This window comes from Schistocerca cancellata, chromosome 4, assembly GCF_023864275.1.
Source record: "Schistocerca cancellata isolate TAMUIC-IGC-003103 chromosome 4, iqSchCanc2.1, whole genome shotgun sequence".
NCBI classification, from domain to species: domain Eukaryota; kingdom Metazoa; phylum Arthropoda; class Insecta; order Orthoptera; family Acrididae; genus Schistocerca; species Schistocerca cancellata.
The window spans coordinates 707,697,812-707,724,546 of NC_064629.1; the positions used below are offsets into that span (position 1 = coordinate 707,697,812).

The window sequence follows — 26,735 nt, forward strand, 5'->3', positions numbered from 1 at the left end:
CCAGATCACACCGTCAGTTCCGAATGGCACATCTCCGTTATGACCTGGTTAACTTCGCGGCCTTTTTGAAGGATTTGCCCTCGAATATGTCTGACATTATTCAAAGAAATCGTTGTAACTAACTCTATCCATATCATCCCTTTTTAGGGCCGATGACGTGGCAGTGATGAAGGACAAATTACACAATAACGATAGATTGCTACCGCCACCACATTAATTCCCTTGCACTTTTGCTACGGAATCTGACAGAGAAGAGCTGTGTTTAAGTTGTATCAAATATTTTGTTTGCGATAAAATGAGACAGCAGCATGAAGTCTGCAACGAGACTAGTTTGGCTACAGTGCAAAAGGAACAGGGTAAGTAGTCTAACGATGGGGATCTAACAAGAAATACTAGTTTGCGAAGAAACTACCCATTGAAACTGAAGTGACTACGAAATTTTAAAGGTTACATCATTTTCTTGGCAACTGCTTTTCGAAACATTAGTAGTCTGTGTAAGATAAATACATTGCCACATTTTGTGAGGGCACCGTACGCTGTGGTGCAGAGGAGACTGGAGAATCCCGTGCTTTATTGCCACCTCCAGAAGTTAGATGTGATTTAAAGTACCTGATTTACGGGATTTACGTATTTATCCAATGCAGTAAATTGGTAGAACAATCAGTGTTTGCATAAATAGGAGAAAACTATGATGATGATGCGGTTCAGATCCGTCTATACTTTCGTGTGAACTCAATAAAATTGTTTATAGTGTGAAATTTTATTTCTTGTTGATGACTTTATGCTCCTAATTAGGGCCTGATCCTGGATTCTACGTGACAATATTAGTTACTCTACGTAAGAGACTTTCTCGTTGGTTCCGCTGTCAAGTTTATGCCGTGTTACATGTTGCACTAGTGTGCAGAACTTGAAGACGAAAGTACTCTCGCATTATGTGTCATAGAGCGCTGGAACTTGGACCATATACTACAGAAGGTAACTGATAGAAATGCGCAGTGAGGCGAACAGAAAGGACACTTTTATTCAAAGACAATAATTACACTGAAGTCGTTGATATTCATAATGGCCGCTGGACGTTACATACGGAGAGACATTGTTCTTAATAGGGTATGTGATCACCACGGACGGCAATGCGTGTTCTACAAAGTGCTCCCGTGCTGACCACAAGGTTGGAAAAAAGAGTTCTTTTTACAGTGTGTTTCATTCCTCCACCAGCGTGGTTTACAACTGCTGGATGGTCAGTGGTGCATGTGAACGTGCAGCAATAAGTCTCCCCAATGCGTTCCACATGTGCTTGATAGGGTTTAAGCTGGGGGAACGCCGCGCGGGGTAGCCGTGCGGTCCGAGTCACCTTGTCACGGTTCACGCGGCTGTCCCCATCGGATATTCGAGTCCTCCCTCGGGCATGGGTGTGTGTCTTGTCCTCAGTGTAAGTTAAAGTTAGATTAAGTAGTGTGTACGCCTGGGGACCGATGACTTCAGCAGTTTGGTCCGATAGACCTTACCACAAATTCCCAAAATTTCGGGGGAACGGGCAGGCCAGTCCAGTCGCCGAATATCCCCTCGTTCCAGGAACTCCTCAACCTGCACTGCTCAATGCGGTCTCGTATTGTCGTCGATAAAAATGAAGTCTGGGCTGAATTCACCCCTCAATAGACGCACATGATGAAGGAATACAGTGTCATAATAACGTTGACCGTTGGGTCTGCCATATTTAAGGATTTGGAGGTCATACGCCTATGCAGTGTTATGCCTCCCCACAAAATAAAACCTGCACTACCACATGTAATGCACCCTCGAACGTTTCGGGGCGTGATATGTTTGGTGGTCCACGTGTTCTGGTGTGGGGAAGCATGGTGTTGCATGGGGTACTGACATCTAAAACTTTGAACGTGGTATACTAACCGATCAACGTTATTGTGACACTGTACTCCTTCACCATGTGCGTCTTTTATGGGTGCAATCGGCCCAGGCTTCATTCTTATGGGTGACAATGTGCGACCACATCGAAGGACGCAGATAAAGGAGCACTTGGAATGAGGGGATATTTGGCGAATGCACAGATCTTCCCACTCCCCCGACTTAAATCCCATCGAACCAACGTGGAATGCGTTGCAGTTTGCTCACATATGCCAACGACCATTGAGTAATTGACAACCGCGTCGGTGGAAGAATGGAATCCCTACCACGAGCAATCGTTACGAATCTTGTAGCCAACATGGGAGCAACTTGTAGAGCATGTATTCCCGTTCATGGTGATCATACATCCTGTTGAGAACGATGTCGCTCCTTTTGTGATGTCCAAGGGAGCGTGATGAATTGCAAAAATTTTAGTCTAATTAATGTATTTGAATAAAAGCGTCCTTTCTGTTAGTCTCATTCGGTATTCCTTTCAGTTAGCTTATGTACTGTAGTGTAGCAGTTGTTTCTGTGTATGGAACAAGAATCATGGATCTGTGTTGCTTGCCGATGACACGTCACGTGGAACTTACTTTCGTTCTGAAGTTTAGTTCACCAGCGTGTACGTACCTTAAATCCGTCATTGTAAGTTATATTTTCAATACCTATTTATTTCGTTAGTCCACATCTAAGGACTACGATAATATAATAACGAGTATGGTAGTTTTCACAGTTTTGTGTCGATGCACTGTGGCTAACATGACGTTCAGTTGACAGTTTGGCACTAGTTATTCGTTTCCCATCTCGGAAAGTTCCAGACGTCGCTACAGCAGTTTTCCGAATTATTATTATTATTAGCAGCAGCAATAGTAGTAGTGGTAGTATTAATACTGCTGAAACTCAAAAGGTGGAGATGCGGGGTAAGACTTCACGGAGACAGTTGCTACATCAGTACTGATAAGAAGTACAGGAAGTAATAATTACCGTTTCTTCCTAATCTTCAGTGAATTACCCAAATCTTCATTTGTTAATTGGTCAGCTTGAGCGAGACTCTAAATCGTGACGACGGGCCAGAAAATCCTCCCCAGCGGATAAGACGCGATTGTGTACTTTCCGTACAGGTGCGGCTCACCGGACAGACATTCCGTGCATATCTACCGAATGTGAGACGGTAGAGGACCGGAGCGTTTCATCACGGGCGTTCTCTGGTGGCAGGAGAGTGCCTTTCTCCTTCACGGTAGCAACTGGTCGGTTGGCTTATCAGTGCCCACAGTTGGTACACGGAGTAGTTTCTCACGCGGTCGCTGCTTAAGGATGCCGACCTCCGCAGTTAATGACGGCCACGCGTGGAGCCGCGAAATGCGCCGAGCCGGCCGGCGGCTTTGTGGCTGCGCCGAATGAGATGTCCTTCTCGTTTTATTTCCCGGCGAGGAATTACACTTCGACGAGACGCGGCCGGACTCGGAATTATCTCATTACTCTGGAAACTGCGGATAATAGAAACCCGATCAAAGCGGCCCGGAGGCGGTGGCCGCCCCTCGTATTGCCCGTAATCCCAGCAGTGGCTTTAATAAATGCATAATAAGCTGCTACTGCGCCCGTTAAGCAGCTCGCTTCAAACAAATCACGTCCGAATGCTCCCACTTTAAGAAGTTACTCTATAAACTAGAGCTCTGGTCGAGCCAAGGCGATCCTGTAAAATATGTTGCTTTCGCTGCTGTCAAGTTTTCGTATTGTGAGAGGCGCGGCACAAATTTGCGACTGTCTGCTTTCCTTGGAGATGCTTCTATTCTACAGTCAGAACAGGAAGAGAACATACCGTGGTAATATTTCGGGATGGAGAAGGAAAGAGTACAAGGTCTGAAATATGCATGCTGGGGATGAAATCTGACCATGTGTGATGATGATCAGCGTGCATTATACAGAAAATGTTCAGTTTGCCCAAGGACACAAAGTGTTTGATAACACAAGCTCCAGCTGAGTATTAGCACATTCCATCTTTTCAATAACCCACTATGTGCCTTATAATAAGTTTTTAACCAAGTTTTAGACGGAATACGGAAAATAGCTTTCAGCAAGCGTCGAAAACTGTTGTTACCAAATAATACTTAATGCATAATTTCTATAGTTCCGACCGTACGGTTCTTTACGTCTAAATTTACATCACTACTCCGAAAGCCACCTGACGATGTGCGGCAGAGAGTACTTCTGATACCAGCAACTGATCTCACCTTCCCTGTTCCACTCGCGAATAGCGCGTGGGAAGAACGATTGTTGTTTCAACTCTAATTTCTCGAATGAATTAGCATTATATGCCATTTCCAATTTGTAGGTTTCTTTCGTTTATTTTTTTAAACGCAGCTGAGATACCCATCATACAGATAAGTGTAGTGAAGGATAAATACCTCCATTAACATATATTTCGACAGAAATATTATATGTAACAGTCATGTTACTGTGTAAACTCTTAAGATAAACTGCGAAAAGAGAATTCGATGTGGCTGCAGTGTATATAAAGAGTAAAATAAGTACAGAAAAGCTGGATTCACTATTGAATAACAGCACTGAGGTCGCATGGGAATGCGAGGGATCCTATGACATTCTTTGGAGTCATTGTCAAGTCTCGTTGGTAAGCCATTAACTGGACAGTGCTGTATGTGTGGTAGAGGTTTTGGTGAGGTTTTAGTGAAACGGAAGAGTTCCGCAGTGGGCAATACCAGATAGTTTTAGGCGGTCCACATATATTCTTACTAAGGAGATGCAATTTTGCGAAGGATATTGGGCAACCACTTGCATTACTAACTTCCCTGTTCCGCACTACGCTACTGGAACAGAAATGTTTCCACTGATCACGAAAGCTGCGGTGCTTCTGTGTGTCGGACATTAGCACTTGTGCGGGTTACGATCGCTAAGATATACTTTTGTGGCAGACTGTAAAGCGCATGAAGTTTCAGATTTGGGAGAATCGCCAATCAGGCCTCTAAAATATTGGACGAAAAGGCATAGAACCGTTGCTCATTTTGTTTCAGCATTGCAGATTTCGCAGGCACTCGGCAATTTTACGATAGCGCTATGGGATTTCAGAGAGCAAGGTTAACAAAATTTTGTTTTGATTTTTTAGCTGTGATGGTGCACAGCTTTGTTGCTTTCCTGGTTCCAAAACTCTACTGTAAAAGATCTCAGTAACATATTTTAGTGCCAGGGAGTAAGTTCAGATAGCGAAATAAAAACGAAACAGTCTCCTGGAAACGATTAACCTAACACTAACGAGATTAAAAAATATATATACCTGGAAATAAGTTGAACTATCGGAATGGTATGTTGATATGACACAAAGAATAGTTACACTTCATAAAATATAATAAATAAATATTAAATGGGCACACTGGAAAATGTATATCTTTTAAAACACACTAAATAAATTGAATCGAACAATATTTATTCTAAGATAGTTGCACCACTACTTGGCAATAAGTGGCAAATAAAAAGTCAAAACCACTTACTGTTAGCGGGCCAAGTTGATTACTAATGAAATAGTCATTTCACTAGTGTCTAAAATGCAAAATTCTAATAAAGTAGGGAATTAAATTGACACAGTGTGTACCCTCGATAAAGATAAAGGACATTAAAATAAAAGTCACGTTAGACAGAGGCGCTCAAGCATGTCTTTCTCAGGTGTAATAACAGTACGAAATTAATAGGATAAAACTACAGTAATACCACCTGAAAGTGATCAGCACAGCTGCTTTAGGTTAAAAACAATCTTCGGCAGTCAGTCGGATAGGAGACTGTATATTATAACGAGATACAACACGAAGGCTGGGGATGAAGAAATTTATTGTTCTCGTCTATGTCAAGTACATGAGTAGAACTGTATCAGTTGCAATATGCAGTAATATTCATTTTTCACTGCAAGTAAGTACCATCTGCAAATGCGGATCTTCTCGACGTCAAATCGTACTTCTATCCATACACATAATTTTTAGTTTCAGAAGCTTCTTCATGGCGTTAACGTGTTTGAAGGTAGTTCGAGTGGTTTCACAGTCACTAAATGTTTCAGTACAATCAAAATAGTCCTTTTTGACAAACTGGCACGCACAGCTCATCCATGTTGTCTTTGACGCAGGTTTAGAGGCTACTGTAATAGATTTGTTGTAAAGAAAATCGGCATCTCCTGTTTGAGCTGATGGTTTCTATTGCTAGCCTTATCCATAGAGTATGAGATACGTTAAATTGAAAATAGCAAATTTCTGTTTTGTGGGTAGAATTTGTAATTCAGCGGCAATGCCAGTTTTTTTTTCTTTTTTTTCTTATATGGAACGAAAAAGTGCCGCATAAGGGTGTGGAGGTCTCCTCCCTGCCCGTCCGCTGATGGCCCACAAGACTCGGAACAAACGTTTCGTGCAATACACACTTGCGGCATAAGAAACTATCTTATCAGATTTCCCCACAATGTTAAAAAATTCTCCTGTCGCTTCTTGGTAGGAATATTTCACAAAATAAATGAGAAACACAAACTTCAGATGATATATAGTATTTATTCTTTTGCTTAACCGATTTTCGACTTTCAATAATATCAATAGTCGCCTGGATAACCGCGTGAAAAACAGTATCATGTCGTTGAGTAACTTAAAAATCAAATATTACAGCCGAGAGGTATGGTGAAATATTCGCAGAGCGCCGCTAGAATTGCAGCAGAAAATATCCACACTAAGCAATAAATTACGTATGGAGTAACACTCACGATAGCCCCTGGGATTTGTCTTTTTGCAACCGATAACCGAATGGAAATCTGAAACTGTTGCATTCCCGCGACTTACTGTCTGGATGTTAGGGCAGAACAATTGGCTGCAATTTCGACATGCATCTATCTGCCTGTAATGAAAATTAAAAGCAATTACTATATGGTTCTTTTGATTTCTGTCAAGTCTATTTCTTCTGCTTCCGTTCTTGGCTATCTTTGCTGCGTTGTCGCCGAACCTAAACAGACGAAGATAAAGCAGGCGTATTTGCTTTACGTTTATACGATCACATGGCCGCCATTCCCTGTTTATGCGCTGAAATACGAGCTCGTCATTTCTGATACACTGGCCGCAAACCGGTTGTGTCACGGAGAACCTATCAGCCGTCATTTGGTCGTACAGCGCCTTTTTCGCTCACCGTACACTACAGTAACGGATCACTGAGCCGCGATACTGCCATCACGAGCGACCTCGAGTGTTGAACTGCGTTAACGAAAGTGAAGTGTCTCTTCACAGAAGACGAAGCGACGAGCTGTAAGACGGGTGCGGACGCACTATAGCGTCTCCGCCAGCAAGCCGCGCGAACTGTTGTGTTATTAAGACAATTGCGGTAATGAGTGTTTGGTGCTGAAACTAGTGTTTCGGTGTGGCCGCGATAAATCAACGCAGCAGGAGCAGCACGCGAGCCGAGTGCGGCCGCCCCCGCCGCTAACGAGCCGACAATTACTGCGAAACAAAGGGCGTGCGACACACAGGCTGCAGCCGCAGCCGCGCATACATCACCGCCCCAATTATCAGCTAGGAATTCAGCTGCACCTCCGACGCGACGAAGTACTTTTCCGCTCATCTGCGCGACCTTTCGAAGTGCAACTTCTGTTAAAGCTAAATTGTTCAGTAGAATCTCTCTATACCGAAATATTAAAAACCGGTGGTCGGTTTCCTTTAACGTGATAATTAATTATCTTACTAGCAGCCTCTGATAATCAACAGTTAATCAAAGCTATTTAGACGATTTTATGTTTTGCAAAATACAGGGCATGCAAATAACTACATAGAGTCTTTGAAAACGCACCTCTCTTTAATTAATGCAGATAAGTCAGTCTATGGTGTAACTGTCTGAAGGACCGATAGCCTTTGTAGTCTGGTCGCCTCAACCCCCGCAACCCACCTAACTTTCTGAACGCTATGAAATAAAGTCAGGAGACGACAAGGAGATGGTTTGTCATCTCAACTTTTCAACACCGCATTAGATAATGTAGTGAGAGAATGGAAGAAATTCATCAACAAGCTACTAAGAGTAATCAAGTAGCAAGAAACACAATCAAAACAACCACAGATTGTCCAGCGTTTGTTGACGTCATGGCATTCACAGCTAATTCACAGAACTGCAGTAACAAGCGGAGAAAATAGCACTAAAAGTATTGTTTGAAAAAAAAAAAACAAATTTATGGCCAATATCAATGAAGCCTTCCAAAATCTTAAATTTCATAACAAATCAGTATCTAAAATAAACTGTTTTAAGTACCTTTGAGTAAGGATAACGAGCAATACAAATGAAAAGTTAACAATAGGAAACAGAGTCCTACATAAAATGGAAACCGCTTTACACATAACGAAAAACATAAAGTCCTTGTACTGATACGCGAGACTAAGACACTGTCAAGCAATGGTAAGGCCTGAAACACTGTATGCAACAAAACACATAGAACAACAAGATGCTGGGATCTTGAAAGACTGGAAAAATTTGAAAGGAGAATTTTAAGGAAATACTACGACCAAACATTAATGGTAATGCCGAATAAATATTGAGATCAAACATAGAGCTCTAATTGAAGATGGAAAAGCTAACTGACTTAATGAGGGAAAGAATACTATAGTTTTAAGGACACATATTCCGAATGAATAATACTAGACTAACCAAGCAAATCTTCAATTAACTAAACAGCTACAAACCCAAACTCACGCATCTCGCTGAAATTGACAAAGATATTGAAAACACTAGAATTAGAATGGACATAATAGATAATAGAATACTTTTAGACAAGCAACATGAGAGGCAGTAATTTAGGAAAGAAAGTGATCTACAAATAGAAGGAAGAGGACATAGGAGAAAAAGGATCGACACTCTTCGAAGGATGACAAATTAAACACAAAGGAGCAAAGTCAAAGTTGATTTATTGTACCCTTCAAAATGATTATTCGAATAAATAAATAAAGGAGATACAAAAATTGTGAGTAATAGTTCAGGAGACAGCGAAAATCTTAACAACGCATCCATTTGTTGCAAGATTGGAAATAAACATAGTTGTTTCGTTTGAAGGACAGAATTGAGTGCCAAAGTGTTACTGGAAAACAGAGAATGTGAGCGTGATCCGAGAAAATTGGATTGGTGAATTCTGAACACCATCACCTCTACGTTTAAAAAATAAAAGAACCTGAGACAAGTTTGAAGTCGATGCAACGATGCATGGTGTGAGGAAGGGACGTAGCGCAAGAAAGAGACTTTCAGTAAACGGCGAATGTGTCGATGCAGTAATCCAAGCGTACACACGATCCCTGAAAGAGTCTATGAGGGAATGCTTTCATAAGGCTGGGACCAGAGACATCAATGATCACAGAATTTTGCGGACTCGTAGATGGAGGCTTTACAGTCCGACACTTCTACTTGCTCTGAACAAGGATGCTCCCGATAAACGAACCGAATTTTGTGAGTTGTTCATCAACACGCATGAAGAAGATTAATGTTTCCAAGATTTAATTCTTTTCCCGGCTTAAGCGACCTTTAAATTCAACGGAACAATTAACTTCCATAGCTGCGTGTACTGGACTATCGAAAATCCAAACATAACTGAAGAAACTCATGCTAATCAGCCAGATGTATCAGTCTGGTGTGTTCTATCGTCTAGAGGATTAATCAGGCCGTACTTCTTTGAAGAGAATGTCACAGGAGACTCTTACCTAGAAATGTTGCACATGGTAACTCCAAATCTTAACGACAATTTTGTCAATGAAGATTATCACTTCCAATGGGGTGGAGCGCCACACCACCTTCAATATGGTCAGGGAATTTCTCCGTCGCGCATTCCCGTGGAGATGGACAGGGCGAAGAGGAAGTGTTATGAAGTGTCCATCGCGAATACCGGATTTAGCCCTCTTTAGACTTATACATTTGGGTAGTGTCAAGCTCGCAGCATACATCACAATACCACAAGCGATGGATTATCTAAGACAGAAAACCGAGCGAGCCTGTAATGCTATTCCATTAGAAACAATACAGTTGGTATATCGCTCTATTCCAAGCAGCTGGCAACGCAGCATTGCGGCAGTAGGTGGTTGTTTTGAGTACATGCCTCCTTAAGTTACACCTTTATGTGTACGATCCCAAAAACTGTTAATTACTCTCTGATTTAAATAAAGCGATATTTAGTTTCAGGAAGTTCATACATTATACAATGAATTATCAGTCTGCAGCGGAGTGTTCGCGGATTTGAAACTTCATAGCAAATTAAAACTGTGTCCCAGACCGGGACTTGAGCGTGGAACCTTTGCCTTTCGCAGGTAAGTTATCTGCTGACAAGAGCTATCCATATACGACTTATGACCCGTCCTTCAGCTTTATTCACATCAGTACCCTACACTATAGCTAAGCCATGACTCCGCAATATCTTTCTTTTTTTCAGGAGTGTTCTTTATGCTAGATATGCAGGTGAAATTCTGTGAAGCTTAGAAGGTAGGAGGTGAGGTACTCGCAGATGTAAAACCGTGGGTCACCATTATGCGTGAATAGTTCATTCGGTTTTCTGCGAAAAGCAAAGGTCCCACGTTCGGGTCCCGGTCTGGATACATTTTTAATCTCCCAGTAAGTTTCAGAGCAGACATTATTTTGGGAGAGAGAGACACTTTCACCATCATCGAGTGCCCTGATGAACTGTTCATCAGCGCACTTGATGACCACAGGATCGATCTCTGGGATATTGTGCTCTTTTGACACCAACAACCGGCAGTACCTCTGGGGATTATTTTGTTATAAATACACCAGAAATACAATAAATAAACAAACACCGTCTGGATCGCAACGTTTTATCACCGACTACAGGTTTAATTCTGCGCTGCAGATCATCTTCAGATTTCCTGGATGTTAATACTACCAGATAAGTATTAATCACAGCTATTTTCGTTCTTAAGTGTACAATTGATTGGTACTGCACATACGAGCGGAAATAACTGGAATCAATTCTATTCTCCTAATATTTACATCCAGGATACCTGAAGATGATCTGCAGCACAGACTAAAACCGGTAGTCGGTGATAAAAAGTTGTGATCCAGCTGTTTTTTATAACAAAAGAGATCACGGATCTTAAGGTATGGCGTCATTTATTAAACTGAATAACTACACTAATATTATTTCCTTCGTTGTTGTACTCGTAAATCACAGACCCACGTCATTCCATTTCAGCGTGGCAATTCTACGTGCGTCAAGTGATTTGGATACTAGAACGTATAACATTAGGTGTACGTCTTCTCAAACTTCATATTTCTCTGAAAAAAGGACGGTAGCTGGTAGTATGAACATCTCTGAACAACAGAAGGAAATATGTCAAGAATATTATACCAGATCAGTTTAACAAATAAATGGAATATTAAATTCCATGGCAAAAGAAACGACACGCTGTAACTACAGTCACAAGAAACAATCTATATTCCACGTACCTTTATTTCATGCCGAATTCAGTAAGGAAGCAGCTGTTGCTGCTTTAATCCTACCCAAAATATTACTAACTGTTACATCAGTTCTATGGACAAGAATTACAGTTCATTACGTTCGCCTCATTCGAGAGCCCTTTGTGTCGCATCTTGCAGTAGTAGGCTGCTCTTTTCCTTTTGGCTTAATTTCTTCCTGGCTTTAATGGCACTCGAGATAGATAACTAATTTCATTATAGAGTATCTATTGGAGCTTTTCCCATTCCAATAGACAGCTGAATTGATTAGTAATCGATAGAAACTGAAGTGAACATAGCTAAAGTCCAGAGTAATGACATTACAACATCTCTAACGCTGTGCCTGCTCGCACTTGTATCGTTCATCTGCTCAAGTAAGACTTTTATCTCCAGCATGGGCCATATAGTTCTCTGTCGCCACTTTGTGCAGTAGCCTGTCACAAGAGCGATGACTGCGTTCATGATTATAGGTTCCTTTCACTTGTAATACGATGAAAAGTAATAATTTTTCACACATAAGGAGTAAGTGTGTTACACGTAATTGTTACACTCTTAATGGAACGTTCTATATACTGAACGTTGTTCAGTACTTGTTATATAACTCTCCATTGGATTAAGTTTACCGTTTCCGCTATGGTGATTGCTATCAACTAACATTTAAAAATTGGACGTGCGTAACGGATAGCGTTACGTGGAACATGACAGGCAGAAAAAAGTGAAAATAACGCATCTGAGTTCATACATGAAATGTTGTAGTGCACATTAAATCATAATTTTCAACAGGTAAATAATTGCTAAATTGCATTTTAAAATTAATTTATCATGTAACACGCGGAATATACAGCAAAATATTTTACATTTTGAAGGTTCTTTGGCACGTGAAAGAGAATGAAAAAAAATTCAGTATCTTTAACATTATACAGATTCTCATTCAGTTATGTTTATGTTGTAACTGTTTTTTTTTCTGCGTAGTGATAACAAGTTTTGCACGTCATTTTCAGAAGTGGAATTATTCCGCGATGCTACACTTGTTATCCCTGCACTCAGCCACAGTACGTAACTGCTTCCAGACTCCGATTAGGAACATTCTGTGGTTGTCTTTCCTCACATATTACCTTTCAGAAAAAGTTTCATTGCTCATTGCAAGGTTTTAGACAGCTATTAGTACCCATTAGACCTCTTAGCATTTTCGACTATTCATATCAAAGTATTCTCCAACTAATTATGACTTCTCTAGCAAAGCGTTGGTTGAAGTTAGAACGAGTCAAATTACATTCTATTACAGGTTTTGACAATTATTTTGTAATAAAATAAAAAAAACTTTGGGATAAAATGTAACCGTATAGCATTCAATTCGTCTGTTGACACCTCAGCTATCACAGCTTCGTTACCTGTACCGTTAGTTTTAGTAGACTGATATGTGGTAATTATTATTGAAATAATTTTAGCGTATTAAACTTACATTAAATTACGTGGTGATTTTCTTTAAGTAGTATTGCTCTGAACCATGGTCCTTCCTGTTCCGTTTCGCTGATCTGGTTTATGAGATACTCAGTTGCTTGATTTTGATTCGCATTTTTCATGCATTCCAAACAACGCTTTGTGGTATGTCCTTCAGTCCTATGGTCACTTATCCTTCGTTCGTGAACTTTCTGAGCTACTACAGTTGTTTATAATTGTTATCTTGGCCATGAGCACTACAAAGATTTTTTTTCGTGAATTTAAAAAAGTAAAACAGTAATAAATAAGATGTAACTAATACCACGCACCATTCCCAATCTGGTAAATGTCTTATATATTAAGGAACAAATATGGCATCAGGAGTCGACGAAATATGTTTAATAACTGAATTAAATTAGGTATTTTTAAAGTAAGACAACGTCATTATGCTTCTGGTTGAACGAAAGTCGCATCTGCTAAACGCAATTCGAAGTATTTTTGTCGAGGATATATGTTTAACTATAAATAAATTCTGTTGAAAGACCGATAGCTGTAAGTCTTTGTAGTCTCGTTACGTTATCGGCGCCCGTATCCCATACACGTGGTGTGTAATCCACCGGAAGTAATGTATCTTCACACAAAGTTTTAAAGCCATGTCTCGTAAACTCAGTAGCCATTTTCAGGCAATGTCACCAAAGTTGTTGGTTAACTGAGACTGTCATCTTTAGATAGCAGTCTTACAGATTTATCGCCTCCTGTTTAGCACTTGCTCTTAATCTCTCCTTGAAACTCCATTCCCGTGACATGATCCCGCGAAACTTCAGATGACCAGAAGTACAGTCCGTAGTTTATTCCACCTTTCCAGAGGAGACGCCTACAAAAGACACGAAAACATCCGTCTGATTCATTGCTTCCTTTATTGTCGTTCTCTGCACATACACAGGAAATACTCCATGGCTGCACACGAGTCTTGCAATTTCAATATATTTAAATATTTAATAGTTCATTTCCCCGCAGTTAATAAAACTTACAGTAAACTCGAAAATTAATCAAGCACCCTGAAAAGCATTTTCCCACTTTTACCACCTGATTAATCCCTAGAGCCTAAATTCGTTGCTATAGAGATTTAACCGTTTGATATTCTAGTGAGTATAAAGTGACTTACTTTCTTTCTTTATCGACTGTAAGATACCTAAAGACATTTTTATCGGTGACTAAAAGACATTTTTACAACGAAATACGTGGAGTGCACGAAAGGGATCGTACTCAAATCTCTTGGTCAGTTAAAAGTGTTGTATTTACAAGTCTGCAGAAGATATCCTCACGTAAGTGTGGTTTCCAGGAGTATCTTTACAGTTGATTGAAAGCTCTTTGCCGCCATCTTAATCAGCAAAGACAGACAGAGTACTATAGCACTTTTTAATTCGAATTTTAATTTTCGGCGTTTATTATTAAAATTATTTATAATTATTACTTTTCACTACTGAATACAAAGGGCCTATTACTTTCTGCTTTGATATTCCATTTTTAACAGTTATCTTTAAAATTATGTATCGTTTTACTTACGTTCGTACTGAAGATTACAACAATAATAACATTAGATGCACATAAATATTATCCGTCTTTGCTGCTGAAGGTTTATTATTATTTATACCCAAACATGCTTCATCTAATCACATTAGCAATCATGACTGGTTTTTATGCCTCCTGTTCTTTTTGTTGTTCCCATTGGCTTATGTGTAACCACCTTGTATAACAGTTTTGCAGACACAAGAAATAGGACGCATAAAAACCACTAACAATGCGTAATTGACCTGTACTTAAATAGAGCATGTTCTGTTAAAAACAATGATAAAACATTCGAAAGGATAGTTAATATTTAATTTCATGTACATGATCATTGTAACTGACGCAGCAACGGGGGAACAATGGCTGCAAATGGCAGCAACGTAATTTCAGTTGCTCGTTCTTACAAATACGAACGACCTCCACACACCTCACTGTTAACAGCAAACATACAGCTCCAGGTTCCGCACTCTCTATATGGCAAAACGTTGCCGATTTATGGACCTAACGTTAATATGCAAAAGGAAGAGCTTCATTAATTTCTACTCAATTTCTAGATTATTCGCTCACCGAGCAGAAGCTATTTCGAAAGATATACAAAATGGTTCAAATGGCTCCGAGCACTAAGGGACTTAACATCTGAGGTCATCAGTCCCCTGGAACTTACAACTACTTAAACCCAACTAACCTAAGGACATCACACACACCCATGCCCGAGGCAGGATTCGAACCTGCGACCGTAACAGTCGCGCGGTTCCGGACTGAAGCGCCTAGAACCGCTCGGCCACCGCGGCCGGCAAAGATATGCATGCTGATCAAACTTTCTATAGCAATTATGAAGTTTCGGAGCGTTTCCAGCTGACTGAAAATTTTACTGAATATCGAGCCGAAAGTCACATTGGAAGAAAATTTATTCATGATTTATTTATCGTGAGAAGTTAATTTAAAGTATTTCATCTCATTACTGATTATTTTGCAGGAATTGCTTCTTGACGCTCTGGCCTAAATCTGTCAACTATTTTTCTGAGTACCTATTCAGTTTCAAAGCACATACCTTGTTAACAAACGTTGGTGACAGTCGCATAGACGGTGAGTAGATTTCTTTTTTTCTTTTTTTTTAAACCATGTCATCAAAATGCTACTTCTCTAAAAAAGCACTTAAATTGTTATAGAAAGCGAACTCATGACTTGGTATTCAGCAATTTAATGAAGTCTTAATAGAACGCAATGGTTGGGGATGGTGTTGGATTGAAACGCAGGAGTGATCAATCAGCTTTCGGATTTCCACAGGACTCCTCGTATAACATGGGGATGACGCCAGGATGGACCTTTCAACGACACCAGAACCACTTTCCTCGCAGATGTGTGCCCACCACCTTGTAGTCAACGGGAGGTTAAATTTCTGTGCTCTTTTTTAACTTTTAGCCGAAGAAATGTTTTTAAGTTACGCAGAACTGAAGAAAAGAGAGAGCAGATGATTTTTTCGTGCCAGATCACCAACACAGCTTCCCGTGCCGGCTGGCGTCCGTTGAGCAGTAGCTCGAAGCCCCTCACGTCTCCCTTCTGGAACAGAATTTTAAGCTGATTGGAAGTGCAGCTCGCGTGGAGCGCATCGAGACAAGGAAAATTTCCACTGCTTCTCGTGACAGAGAGCTGGTCGCTGCACGTCGATGCCGTGCCGTGCCATTAATGTAGACGCGGGTCGGCGCATGTGTCGGTGTTTTTGTACACGCGAGGACGACAGCCCCAGAGGGCGGCCACCGCAAATCTCCGGAGAGCTTATTACTGCGAGTGGTCGCGAAGCAGCCCCTCCGCCCTGGCAGCATCCCTCGCGCGCCTCGCCTGGGGGACGCCAGCGCCAGCGGCTCGTAATGGCTGCAGATTTGCCGAACATCCGTGTGTGGAGGGGATCCAGCGCAGCCTCTAGTGTTCCCGCATTTAATAACGGCGGCCGCTGTGCCATCTTCGACTGCGGCCTTAATGGCTACCTCCTCCGAGAGCAATCAACAACACCACGAATGTCGAATTTGTCGAGGATGTTTCCGTATACTGTTACGGTGCATCGGAAAGCGAAGTATTCTCTGCGCTTGAGCAGGAATCTTTTAGAGGGCTGTTTGTATGCTTTGACTGGACCGATAATACGCAAACGATAGTCAAATACCAGTAAATCCCCACCTCCTATTCCTTGAAGAATCGAACTCCCACGTACAGAACGTCATATCTCCCAAAATATGTTATACAATGACACGATCTTGCAGGTACATTCAGTGGTCTTTGTAGATACCGTCTGTAAAATATATTGCGAACAGAGGTAAGAGTAATAAGGTAACAAATTAAAATGCATGCCTGATGCTGCAGATCCACTGAACAGCGAATATATAGTAGCGATAAACATTTTTGGTTTTATCATTTCGTGGGGGTTGCAAGCAAGAAAAAGTTTCGCAGAGGTTTTAAATAACGTACAAAGCTTTTCGAAAGTCGCTAAATGCTCTTGTTCTCAAATACTGCGTGAGTATAGTCTGGGTAGCTTGCGCGCCCTGTGTTACGCTGCGTGAAGACGTATACACTGTTTCTAAGTGTAAAACTTGACTTATTGTGTTAGATCTTTAACATAAGATTATAGCTCTATTTAAGTACATTATAACTGCATTCAAAATCTTTTAGTTTGGTCAATAACTATATGAAATTTTAAAAATTAAATTCTTGTTATCCTTGGAAACATTTACGTAGGTGACCTGCAAACGACAACTTGTCCCGGGTTAGCCGTTTAGTACTATAGATTCTAACTATTGATCATAAAAGTGTCATTTTTATGACCTTTTCATATATTTATCCGAATGTATTTCAGTTTTTACGTGCTATCATCAGTACGCCTTTACTTTATTTGATATGTTAATTTATATTCGTATCCGATTGTACATTTAATCGTTCTCCTTTGTTGGAGGGTAGTGCCTTTTTCTCATATTCTTATAGCTCACACACATTGATAATGGATTAGTATCGCCGAATCATGACAGTGGAAATAGAAATAAGTAAGGCTTAGTGAAAATAGAATCGATTGTTGGCTGATAGTAACATATGTTAAAATGATCCTTGGAGATCGATACACATCGAGGTATCATCGCTCTTCTGTTTTTGTGAGTGTTCGAATTTGAATACATGATAATATATGTAGCCAAATACAAGTAATTTAGATGAACGAATCATTTAGCGACGGCAAAATAAAAAAAAATAAAAATCTTATATGATATTGCGAGAGTGAAAGCGTACTGTGTGGGTATTTCACACTGCAAAAAGATCCTCAGTAACCAGCGTTTGATCCAATATCACACTGCATTCAAGATGACGCTAAGGCTCTTCTGTTACCATCGGGCTGCCTACTCATTCGGAATATCTGAGCCATTCTCTATGTCATTTGTAAAATTTTATTTGTATTTCTGTTCTTCTGTTTAATCAGTGTAGTTTCTAAATAGGATATTATGAAGGTAGACTGGCTACACGTGAGACAGGCTACGATCTGAAGGCTTCGATCTTGATAAATTAAATTTAGGAATAAATAGATAAAATGTCGTCCACGACGACAGAACTGCGAACGCTCATCAAGCCTGACGGTCTCCAAACAACAACGGGCATAGCAGTGGCAAGCGTGAATTGCTCCACAGTTTTCTAGTACTCTCAGAAGTAAAGTCTATCACGCAAGGGCCATCAGCGAGGAATTCAAACCTCCTCTACAGCCCACTCTTCTGACGATATGCATGAAAAAATTTGGAGACAGCTGCATACAATTTTTTTAAGCCAGCTTCAAGATCAAATATTTTCTGCTCATTCGGGGAATCAATGCCAGCCAGTCACTGAACTGGCATCGAACAATACAAGAAGTAGGAATAATCATCGACAAACTTGGATTGTTTATTCTGAAATGTAATCCGAGTGTTTTGACGAAAGGAACCTACGGCCTCCTTTATTTATTTCGTTCATTAAGCAAAGCTGATTTGTGTAATTGTTTAAAAGATTAAAAGTGTACAACGAAAATCGTTATTACAATATTATTACTCTGGACGTCAAGTCCTTTAGGTGGGTGGTGTTCGTTGACTGAGAAATGAATGAAAGTGTGCTGCAATAGACTAGCTAGGCCTATATGTTTTTTTCTATTTTTTTATCTGAGATATAAACTTGTGTTTCTTTTCAAAATATCGTGTGCCGTAGCCTCGACACCCTTTGGCGTATCGATTCATTACGCTGGAATGCAAGCGTGGGTGCGATAGGCACTGCAAAGTATAACCTCCATCAGACGATCAACAGCTTTAAAATTTCACCAACGATATTATATACCAGTTTTAAGAACTAAAATAAAAATAAATTAATGAAACAAGAAGTAATTATATAATTATTTTATTAAGTTTTTCTCTATAAATTTTTGTATTTTCTGCTTTCGGTCGAAAGATATAATAAACTGCAACAAAAATGCTTCCGATTAGTTGATAATAAGACACGGAAGACTAAAGTTGGTTTTTTTCGTTACAAGCAACCATTATCTCTAAACGATACCTCACCATTTCTTCACAAATATCAGTTTCACCCAGTACACTTCCTATGAGCGACCATTAAGTAGTATTAACCGAGCGGGGTAGCGCAGTGGTTAGCACAATGGGCTCTCATTCGGGAGGACGACTGTTCAAACCGGCGTCCAGTGATCCTGATTTTGGTTTTCCGTGACTTCCGTAAATCGTTAAAGGGCACGGCCTCTTTCCTTCTCCATCCTTCTCTAATCCGAGCTTGTGCTTCGTCTTTAATGGCCTCGTTGTCGACTAGACGTTAAACACTAATCTCCTCCTCCCTCTTCCACCATTCTGTAGACGGCCGGAGTGACCAGGCGGTTCAAGGCGCTTCAGTCTGGAACCGCGAGACCGCTATGGTCGCTGGTTCGAATCCTGCCTCGAGCATGGATGTGTGTGCTGTCTTTAGGTTTAAGTAGTTCTAAGTTCTAGGGGACTGATGACCTCAGATGTTAAGTCCCATTTGAACCACCATTCGGTAGATTCTTGGGGCCCTATAGCGCCTTTCTTTTTTCGGACAGCCAATCGGAAACCAAGTGTTTAAAACTGAGATATCCAACTACGATCAGCCATACTTGATTTTTGCAGCTATGTTCTCACCCTGTGACATAGTTTTCATATTGTTAGAATTTTTTCTATATTTGTATCAGGGGTTTTTTATTTCACGAAGTTCGCTCTAGATGAAGTTCGAAACAGTATTTTCCAGAACTCTACAACAGTTACCAAAAAAGTTTAGTAATAGCGGGCCCCGAAGTTTTCGTGTTGATCACTTCTATAAACCAAATTTCGGACTATCAGACGATCAACGGTAGAAGTTCTTTGGTTCAAAAATGGTTCAAATGGCTCTGAGCACTATGGGAATCAACATCTGAGGTCATCAGTCTCCTAGAACTTAGAACTACTTAAACCTAACCAACCTAAGGACATCACACTCATACATGCCCGAGGCAAGATTCGAACCTGCGACCGTAGCGGTCGCGCGGTTCCAGACTGTAGCGCCTAGAACCGCTCGGCCATTCTAGCCGGCTAGAAGTTCTTTCTATATGACACTAGCTTAGGTGTTGTAAAAATAATTATATCTTCGTTTTACAGAATTTGGTCATTATTACCAACATGAGAAATTTTGCTGTGCGAAATTCATAAAGTAATATTTCTGATGCCTAGCTTCAACTAGATAACCATTCAGTCTACCCACACATTGTAGCCGTTATATCCAGCGATAAGCTTCGTGAACTTTTGGATACCAGTCGCCCACAAAACAGAAACTGTCTCCCTGCATCTGGTGGAAAGACGCATCACCGAATAAAACTATCACTATAGCTGCTCGCTTTTTCTCCTTTTTGCTGCCTCACATTGCGTCATGCTGGACATAATGAGAGACTGTAAGAGCAGCAATGTACTCGCTGTTCCATTGGGCTGACTCAGATATAGTCGGTGGCTTTTCTGAATCATTCGGAAGGAATCCCTCAAATCACATTCACCAAATGTCCTAATTTTGAATGTTGTAGAAAGGGAATCTCGCCTGTTACATCTCAGTGTTACAAAATAAATGGAGAATTTTCCAAACACTCGCGTTCATACAAAAATATTGTATTTCATTGTGTATGCATGTATGTGTGAGTGCAGTGAGGTGGAGGAGGGCGAGGAGGGAGTAGCAGAAACTTCCATACATTTATAATTTTTTTTCCGAACTTAGTCGATCTAAAACTAAGATAAGAACTGAAATCTAGAACAATGCATTACTTTAGATGAAATATTCAATAAGGCTTTCCCTCAAGAGCAGTTGTATTACAAGAACTGCACTACATCGATCATTTAAAATTATTACCTCAGAGAAAAGAACATTATTTACACAACACAACCATAAATCAGGCTTTATAAACAAAAATTTCTTTAACTGAAGCAGAGGAGTATGTTACCCGAAGGAGAGTAACGGTTGGGCGTATGCCATGTTGCATTATTGAACTCAATTTATGTGTCTTGATACAAATATTCTAAATTTTCTCGTGAAGTCTTTAGGAAAGATATACTGTAAACCGAGAAATGAGAATATCAGTCGAGCAACAGTAAATTGTAATTACATTGCAACAGCAAAGAAGAATATAAAAGGAAATAAAGGATTATGAAGAGCGATAAAGGTAGAGTCTAGCATGAATGCTTGTTGAGGTTATTAGAGACATGGATCAAGATGTTTGCACATATATCTGTTCCTGTTAAATGTAGTTCACTGCATTTAATTTCTGACATAACATTCTACATGCTATTGTCTCAGACTCCTGGCAGCAAGAATCACAATTTTACCTAACTAGCACATTACATATACAACGAAAGTCTGCTCTCCACTGTGATAAATATCTAGTCTGTAAAATATGATGAAAATGTTCCGTAGATCCTGTGCGGGTGATCCTGGCGGAGGTTCGAGTCCTCCCTCGGGCATGGGTGTGTGTGTTTGTCCTTAGGATAATTTAGGTTAAGTAGTGTGGAAGCTTAGGGACTGACGACCTTAGCAGTTAAGGCCCATAAGATTTCACACATATTTGAACATTTTTGTTCCGTAGATCTTATTTATCTGTACTGTTGCTGTGGGCTTCAAACTGGAGAAGCAGATTATTGTGTGAAAGGAATCTTCCCCCTGCACCCCGTGCATGAATCATGGTATTGCCTGGCATCGTCAACTGTACAGTCTGGCGCGGGAACGTAGACGCGATTCGATGACAAGCAGCGAATCAAGGCGTCTGATGGAAGGAATCAGCAGACTTGTGGCTTCTCTAGTGCTGTCCGCGGGACGGCGCTGCGTTAGTCGCTTACACCTCTTGATCTCGTAATAAATACATGTCGCGTCTCCGCCCGATTGTGTTATGGAGACTACGACGCCATTCCATCGTAGTATAGCGGAGCCCGCTGAGCTATTCCCCTCTGTCTAATGTTGCCGGCTGAGATGCTACTACAGAGCAGTTTCTTGTTGGAAACATACTACTAGATGGCTGGAACTGAACACAAATTTGTGTCTTTCGCGGGTTAGCTCTACGGCACAAGGCAAAGGCCTTTCACTATTACTTGACACCCAAATCTAAAACTCACAATTGTGATATTCTCACAGACTGAAATGTCATTGACGTACGAGTAAAGAACATTGCAGTTGTTGTATAACATATTTCATTACTTAAATGACAAGATAGTGCCCTTATAATTGGATGATGAATTGAAAATTTACTATAGATGCAGAGCTAGCATCAGCATTCCTGAATAAATATAACTATCGAAATCCACTATGACTTTGGCCCGTTCATCTCTATGTGCACTGATTGTGCAGGGTGCCTTACTGTTTACTATCTCAAAGTCTGTGATTGTAGCTATCTGTTTGTCACTTCTCACCTACAGGAATTTTGTCACGTCTACTCTTGAGTGACATTGGAGTTCTGAAACCGTAAACACGACTATTTTCGTTGCAAAGGAGTCCTATTTCTAGCCTCTCGAGCAGATTTCCAACGTTTAAAATTCCTGATTCGCTTATCATTGTGACCGGTACGGTTGCTAGGTAAAGATATATAAGTGAGCCTCCATTCCGTTTCTGCGTCTTAGAATGCAATGACCGTTGTGACAGCACAAAACATACTCCTCTTTGCACTGTAGAATTGCTTGTGAAAAACCCCTTGAACTCACTATGAACCACTTCCAACAGCCGCGCGGGGTAGCCGTGCGGTCAAGGCGCCTTGCCACGGTTCGCGCGGCTGCCCTCGTCGGAGTTTCGAGTCCTCCCTCGGGCATGGGTGTGTGTATTGTCCTTAGCGTAATTTAGTTTAAGTTAGATTAAGTAGTATGTAAGCCTAGAGACCGAACACCTTAGCAGTTTCGTCCCATAGGAACTTACCACAAATTTCCAAAATTTCCACTTCCGACAAAAACGTTTCCCCTTAGTATGATAATAAGTTAAGTGGTAAAATGGAAGCATCCGCAGTGTGAAAGTGAGATTCCACGACCAATACGTGTTGCTAGCAGTTTAGTGAACAATACGTCTGAATGTCTTAATCATTATACAGTATAACTGTAAGAAACACAAGACTGCCTGATTTGAAACATATTTAACCACTTTATTTCAAATAATACAAAATTGAGGATACTTATAAGAAACGGTAGTTAGTAAACTCGTTGATTATTATATTGTAAATAGGAATCCCTCAAGAAATGAAGAATACAGTGCCATAATCACTGCATGACGCGTGCCATAGAGGGAGTAAAAATGAGTTACTGGTGGAACATCGACGAAGAACGAGAACAACAATGAAAGCTGACTTCACATGCAACGAAGCCCAATATAAATAAATATTTACAGATGAATCACTTATGGTAAATTGAAGGAAATTAGAAATAAAAATAACCTTTCTAACTTTGTTTAACGCAAGACCCATTGTCTTTCTTTCTATTCTGTTTTTACAGTTTTTAACACAACACACCATAGCTGCGTTTGATTAAGTCAGACTATGTAATAGCCAATCACAATAAAAATAACTTTAGCAACGAATAACACAAAATTATAATTCATTGAAAATATTCTGTTGTAAAGACAAATACAGTTGATTCTGTGTATATAGCATGCTACGACAGTACAAATTTTATAACAAGTTCTCAACAGTTTTACGGTAGAAGATGCTTTGATGGTGGTTTCATGAGTGAAATAACACAAACACAGGTAAGATGTAGTAGTAGTAAGTGTTTGTATAACAGGGACGAAACTCTGCGCGCTGCGGAAGAGTGGACGTTGATGAAGACAAACGGATGTGCGATAGGAAGATAAGTCACTGTGATGCAACTGATGGACAGCCACATTTTTTAAGGTACACTATAGAACTATAGCTCTATCACAGCCTTTTTCAGGTACCAGGTGATGTGTATATAGTGATAACACCGATTAATGAAGAGGCTGAATTTAAAAAAAAAATTATAAGTTAGAAGGCCAACAGAAATTAATGAGTTAAGCCAGGAGGAGTTCATGCATAGGAAGGCTGCTCGGCATATACAGGGTCACCGGAAACCAAGTGCTACCAGAAATAGCGCACATGATTTCCTAGCTGGTGCTCTCGTGTACCTGTTATATTCGAATTAAACAAAATGGGAGCATACACGAAGCTACTTTCAAGGAATGCGATGACTTTTTTTTTCAGAGATGTTATGAGATAATCTAGGTTTCATTAACAGCGCGAAGTTTCGAAATCTTGGTAGACTGGCATCGTGCGTGATACAGTTGGCTTGCTGGCTCTGTGAGGCGTGAACAGGCTTAACGTCTAGACAGGCAGTGGAACGACCGGAGCGCTATCTACAGGGGCTTTGCCTAACTACAGGACTGGGGTATCAGTAGGAGCGAAGTAAACACAACCGGCAGCGTAGGAACGGAGCCACAAAGCGTCTGCCTACTCTGTCAAGATTTTACGCGCGTACCCGGAAATAACAGCAGGTCACTTAGCTTTGAAAATGTAGAATTTAGAACAGACCCATCGTGTTTGGTTTCTAACGATTTTTGTATATGTCCCTTACTTCCCGATTTATTGATGGTGTTAGTATCTTCATGATGTTACTACTTATTATCATGTTGCAACAATTTTAAGTCAATGTAAGAGGAGTTTCCATGGGATTTACCTGAAGAGGGTCTGTCCGAGTATCTGGTGCAGTACACCCAAGCCGGCCACAGCTGCTGGGCTGCGGCGGGGGAGGCGGGGGTTGCGGCGGCGGTGGTGGCGGCGGTGGCCGTCGGAGCCTGTGCGGGGGCTGGCGGGGGCGGCGCAGGCTGCGGAGGCGGCGGCTGCTGCGGGGGCGGCACCGGCACTGGAACCGGAACCGGCACCGGCACCGGCACCGGCACGGGCAGTGGCAACGAAGGCGTCGGCAGCGTCGGTGGAGGCGGCACCGGGGGCGGCGGCACCGGGGGTGGCGGCTGTGCCACCGGCTTCTTGGGGGCGGCGGGGGCGACGCTGGGAATGAGGGGCAGCGCCTCGTGCGGCCGGAAGAGGCGCACGCAGCGCCGGCCGAAGTCGGGCCGCAGGATGTTGGCCACCGAGAAGGGCAGCCCCGCCGCCTCGCCGCGGCCCTCCGTGTCCAGTGCCATCACGACAGTCCTAGCACTGCACTTCCGCCCCTCGCTACAGCCGCGCCCAGACTCGAGCCATCGTTTTCTCTTTTATTTCTCGACCCGTCTGCCACCACAGCTGAGCCCAGTCAATTTGCAGTTATTCAGCTAGTGGTTGCAGAAAAACTGGGCGAGAGCACAATTTGTGGCATTCTCATCCGACAGCCCGAGACCTCCACGTCTTTACTCCCTCACGCACTAGCGTCCTTCCCTTAAACGAGTTATTCTCTGTTCCGAAAAAAAATGTCAGGCGCGTACAAGTGGCCGGTCGAGTACCGACTGAACATCGTAAACCATAGGAGCACCCGGAGTAAACTGCCTCGTGCGGGGAAATGTAAAGAAGTCTGGGACGAGTGGAGGCGCCGCGACGCAGGACGGCGCCTGGAAATGACTTGTAAGCCGGCGGCTCGGCGGAGCGCGTGTGTCCGCTTGAGTGGCAGCTGACGTGCGACGCGCCAGACGCGAGATGCGCGCCGCCCCTCCAATTTTCCTCCCCCCCGGCGACGGCGACGGCGACGGCGACACCCCTCCACACGCGCACTACTGCTCACATTAGGGCCAACGTTTCAATCTAACTCGGGCGCCGGCCGGGCAGCCGACGACGCCGCAGTACCGGCGAGGCAAAAAAAGACGAGGCTCCGCCGGGACCGCGGCCCGCGTCGCCTCGCCGGAGGAGGGGATGCGCGCGCCGAGATGCGCCGTGATTGGCCACGCCCACCAGGGGTGGGGAGGTCCCGAGGCCAGGTGTCCGCCGCGACGCCCCGCCCAGCTGGCTGGCCAATCGCGGAACGCCTCACATCCCTCCCCGCGGGGCGATATTCCGCGGACACACATTGGCCGCGTCACCGTTTCTATTAGTTAACTTCGGGTTGGAGGTTTGGCAGGATTGAGCTGTTTTATATATCGGAAAAAAAGAAATGTGTGAGATAATGGAATTGAAATCTGCGAAGTAGGGAGACGTAGGAAGGGGAGAAACAGTTACCGCAGAGATTTTCATTACTGCTGGGATGATGGGAGATAATAAGAGGGTTTAGAGTAAGGTATTTATTTTGTCGAGACAGCTGTTGAACGACGTCGAGAAGGAAGGGGGATATGATAGGCTAAACCGCAATGCATTAGTATACAGGCTGAAGCCGAGAGCACGCAGCTCACCTCCTTAATGTGTAGTTACACGAGAACGAAATAATTGGTGCACGCACTTGTGCACACGTGTGTGTGTGTGTGTGTGTGTGTGTGTGTGTGTGTTTGTGTGTGTGTGTGTGTGTGTGTGTGTTTGTTTGTTTGTTTGTTTGTGTGTGTGTGTGTGTGTGTGTGTGTGTGTTTGTGTGTGTGTGTGTGTGTGTGTGTGTGTTTGTTTGTTTGTTTGTTTGTGTGTGTGTGTGTGTGTGTGTGTGTGTGTGTGTGTGTGTGTGTGTGTGTGTGCGTGCAATTGCGGCTTAGGAAGCGGTGTACTCATCCCTTAGGTTTTCTTTCATTATGCTCAAATAACAAAAAAATATTTCTGCCGATACTCAGATAAGTAGACCAGGCGGTGATTGTAGATATTCCTTTAGTTGTAGATATCTGCCACTGCCGAACCCAGGCTGAAGACAGCGAAGAAAGACGAATGATCGAGGCTGCTAAGCCATGTTGCCGCGGATGAATATGGCTGAGACAGGCTGCAGTCCTTTTTGAGAGGTAGCTTCACTTCC

At 42.0% G+C, this 26,735-nt stretch overlaps 1 protein-coding gene across 1 annotated transcript in view; it reads right to left on the reverse strand.

Annotated features, from left to right (window-relative positions):
* LOC126184855 (homeobox protein engrailed-1a-like) overlaps positions 1–25,654 on the reverse strand; it is a 151,826-nt gene extending 126,172 nt beyond the window's left edge. The window contains exon 1 of the mRNA XM_049927463.1: positions 24,558–25,654. Coding sequence (XP_049783420.1) covers positions 24,558–25,023 — 466 coding nt within the window. The 5' untranslated portion in view covers positions 25,024–25,654. The remainder of the gene's footprint in view (positions 1–24,557) is intronic.
* Positions 25,655–26,735: the final 1,081 nt, after the last annotated feature.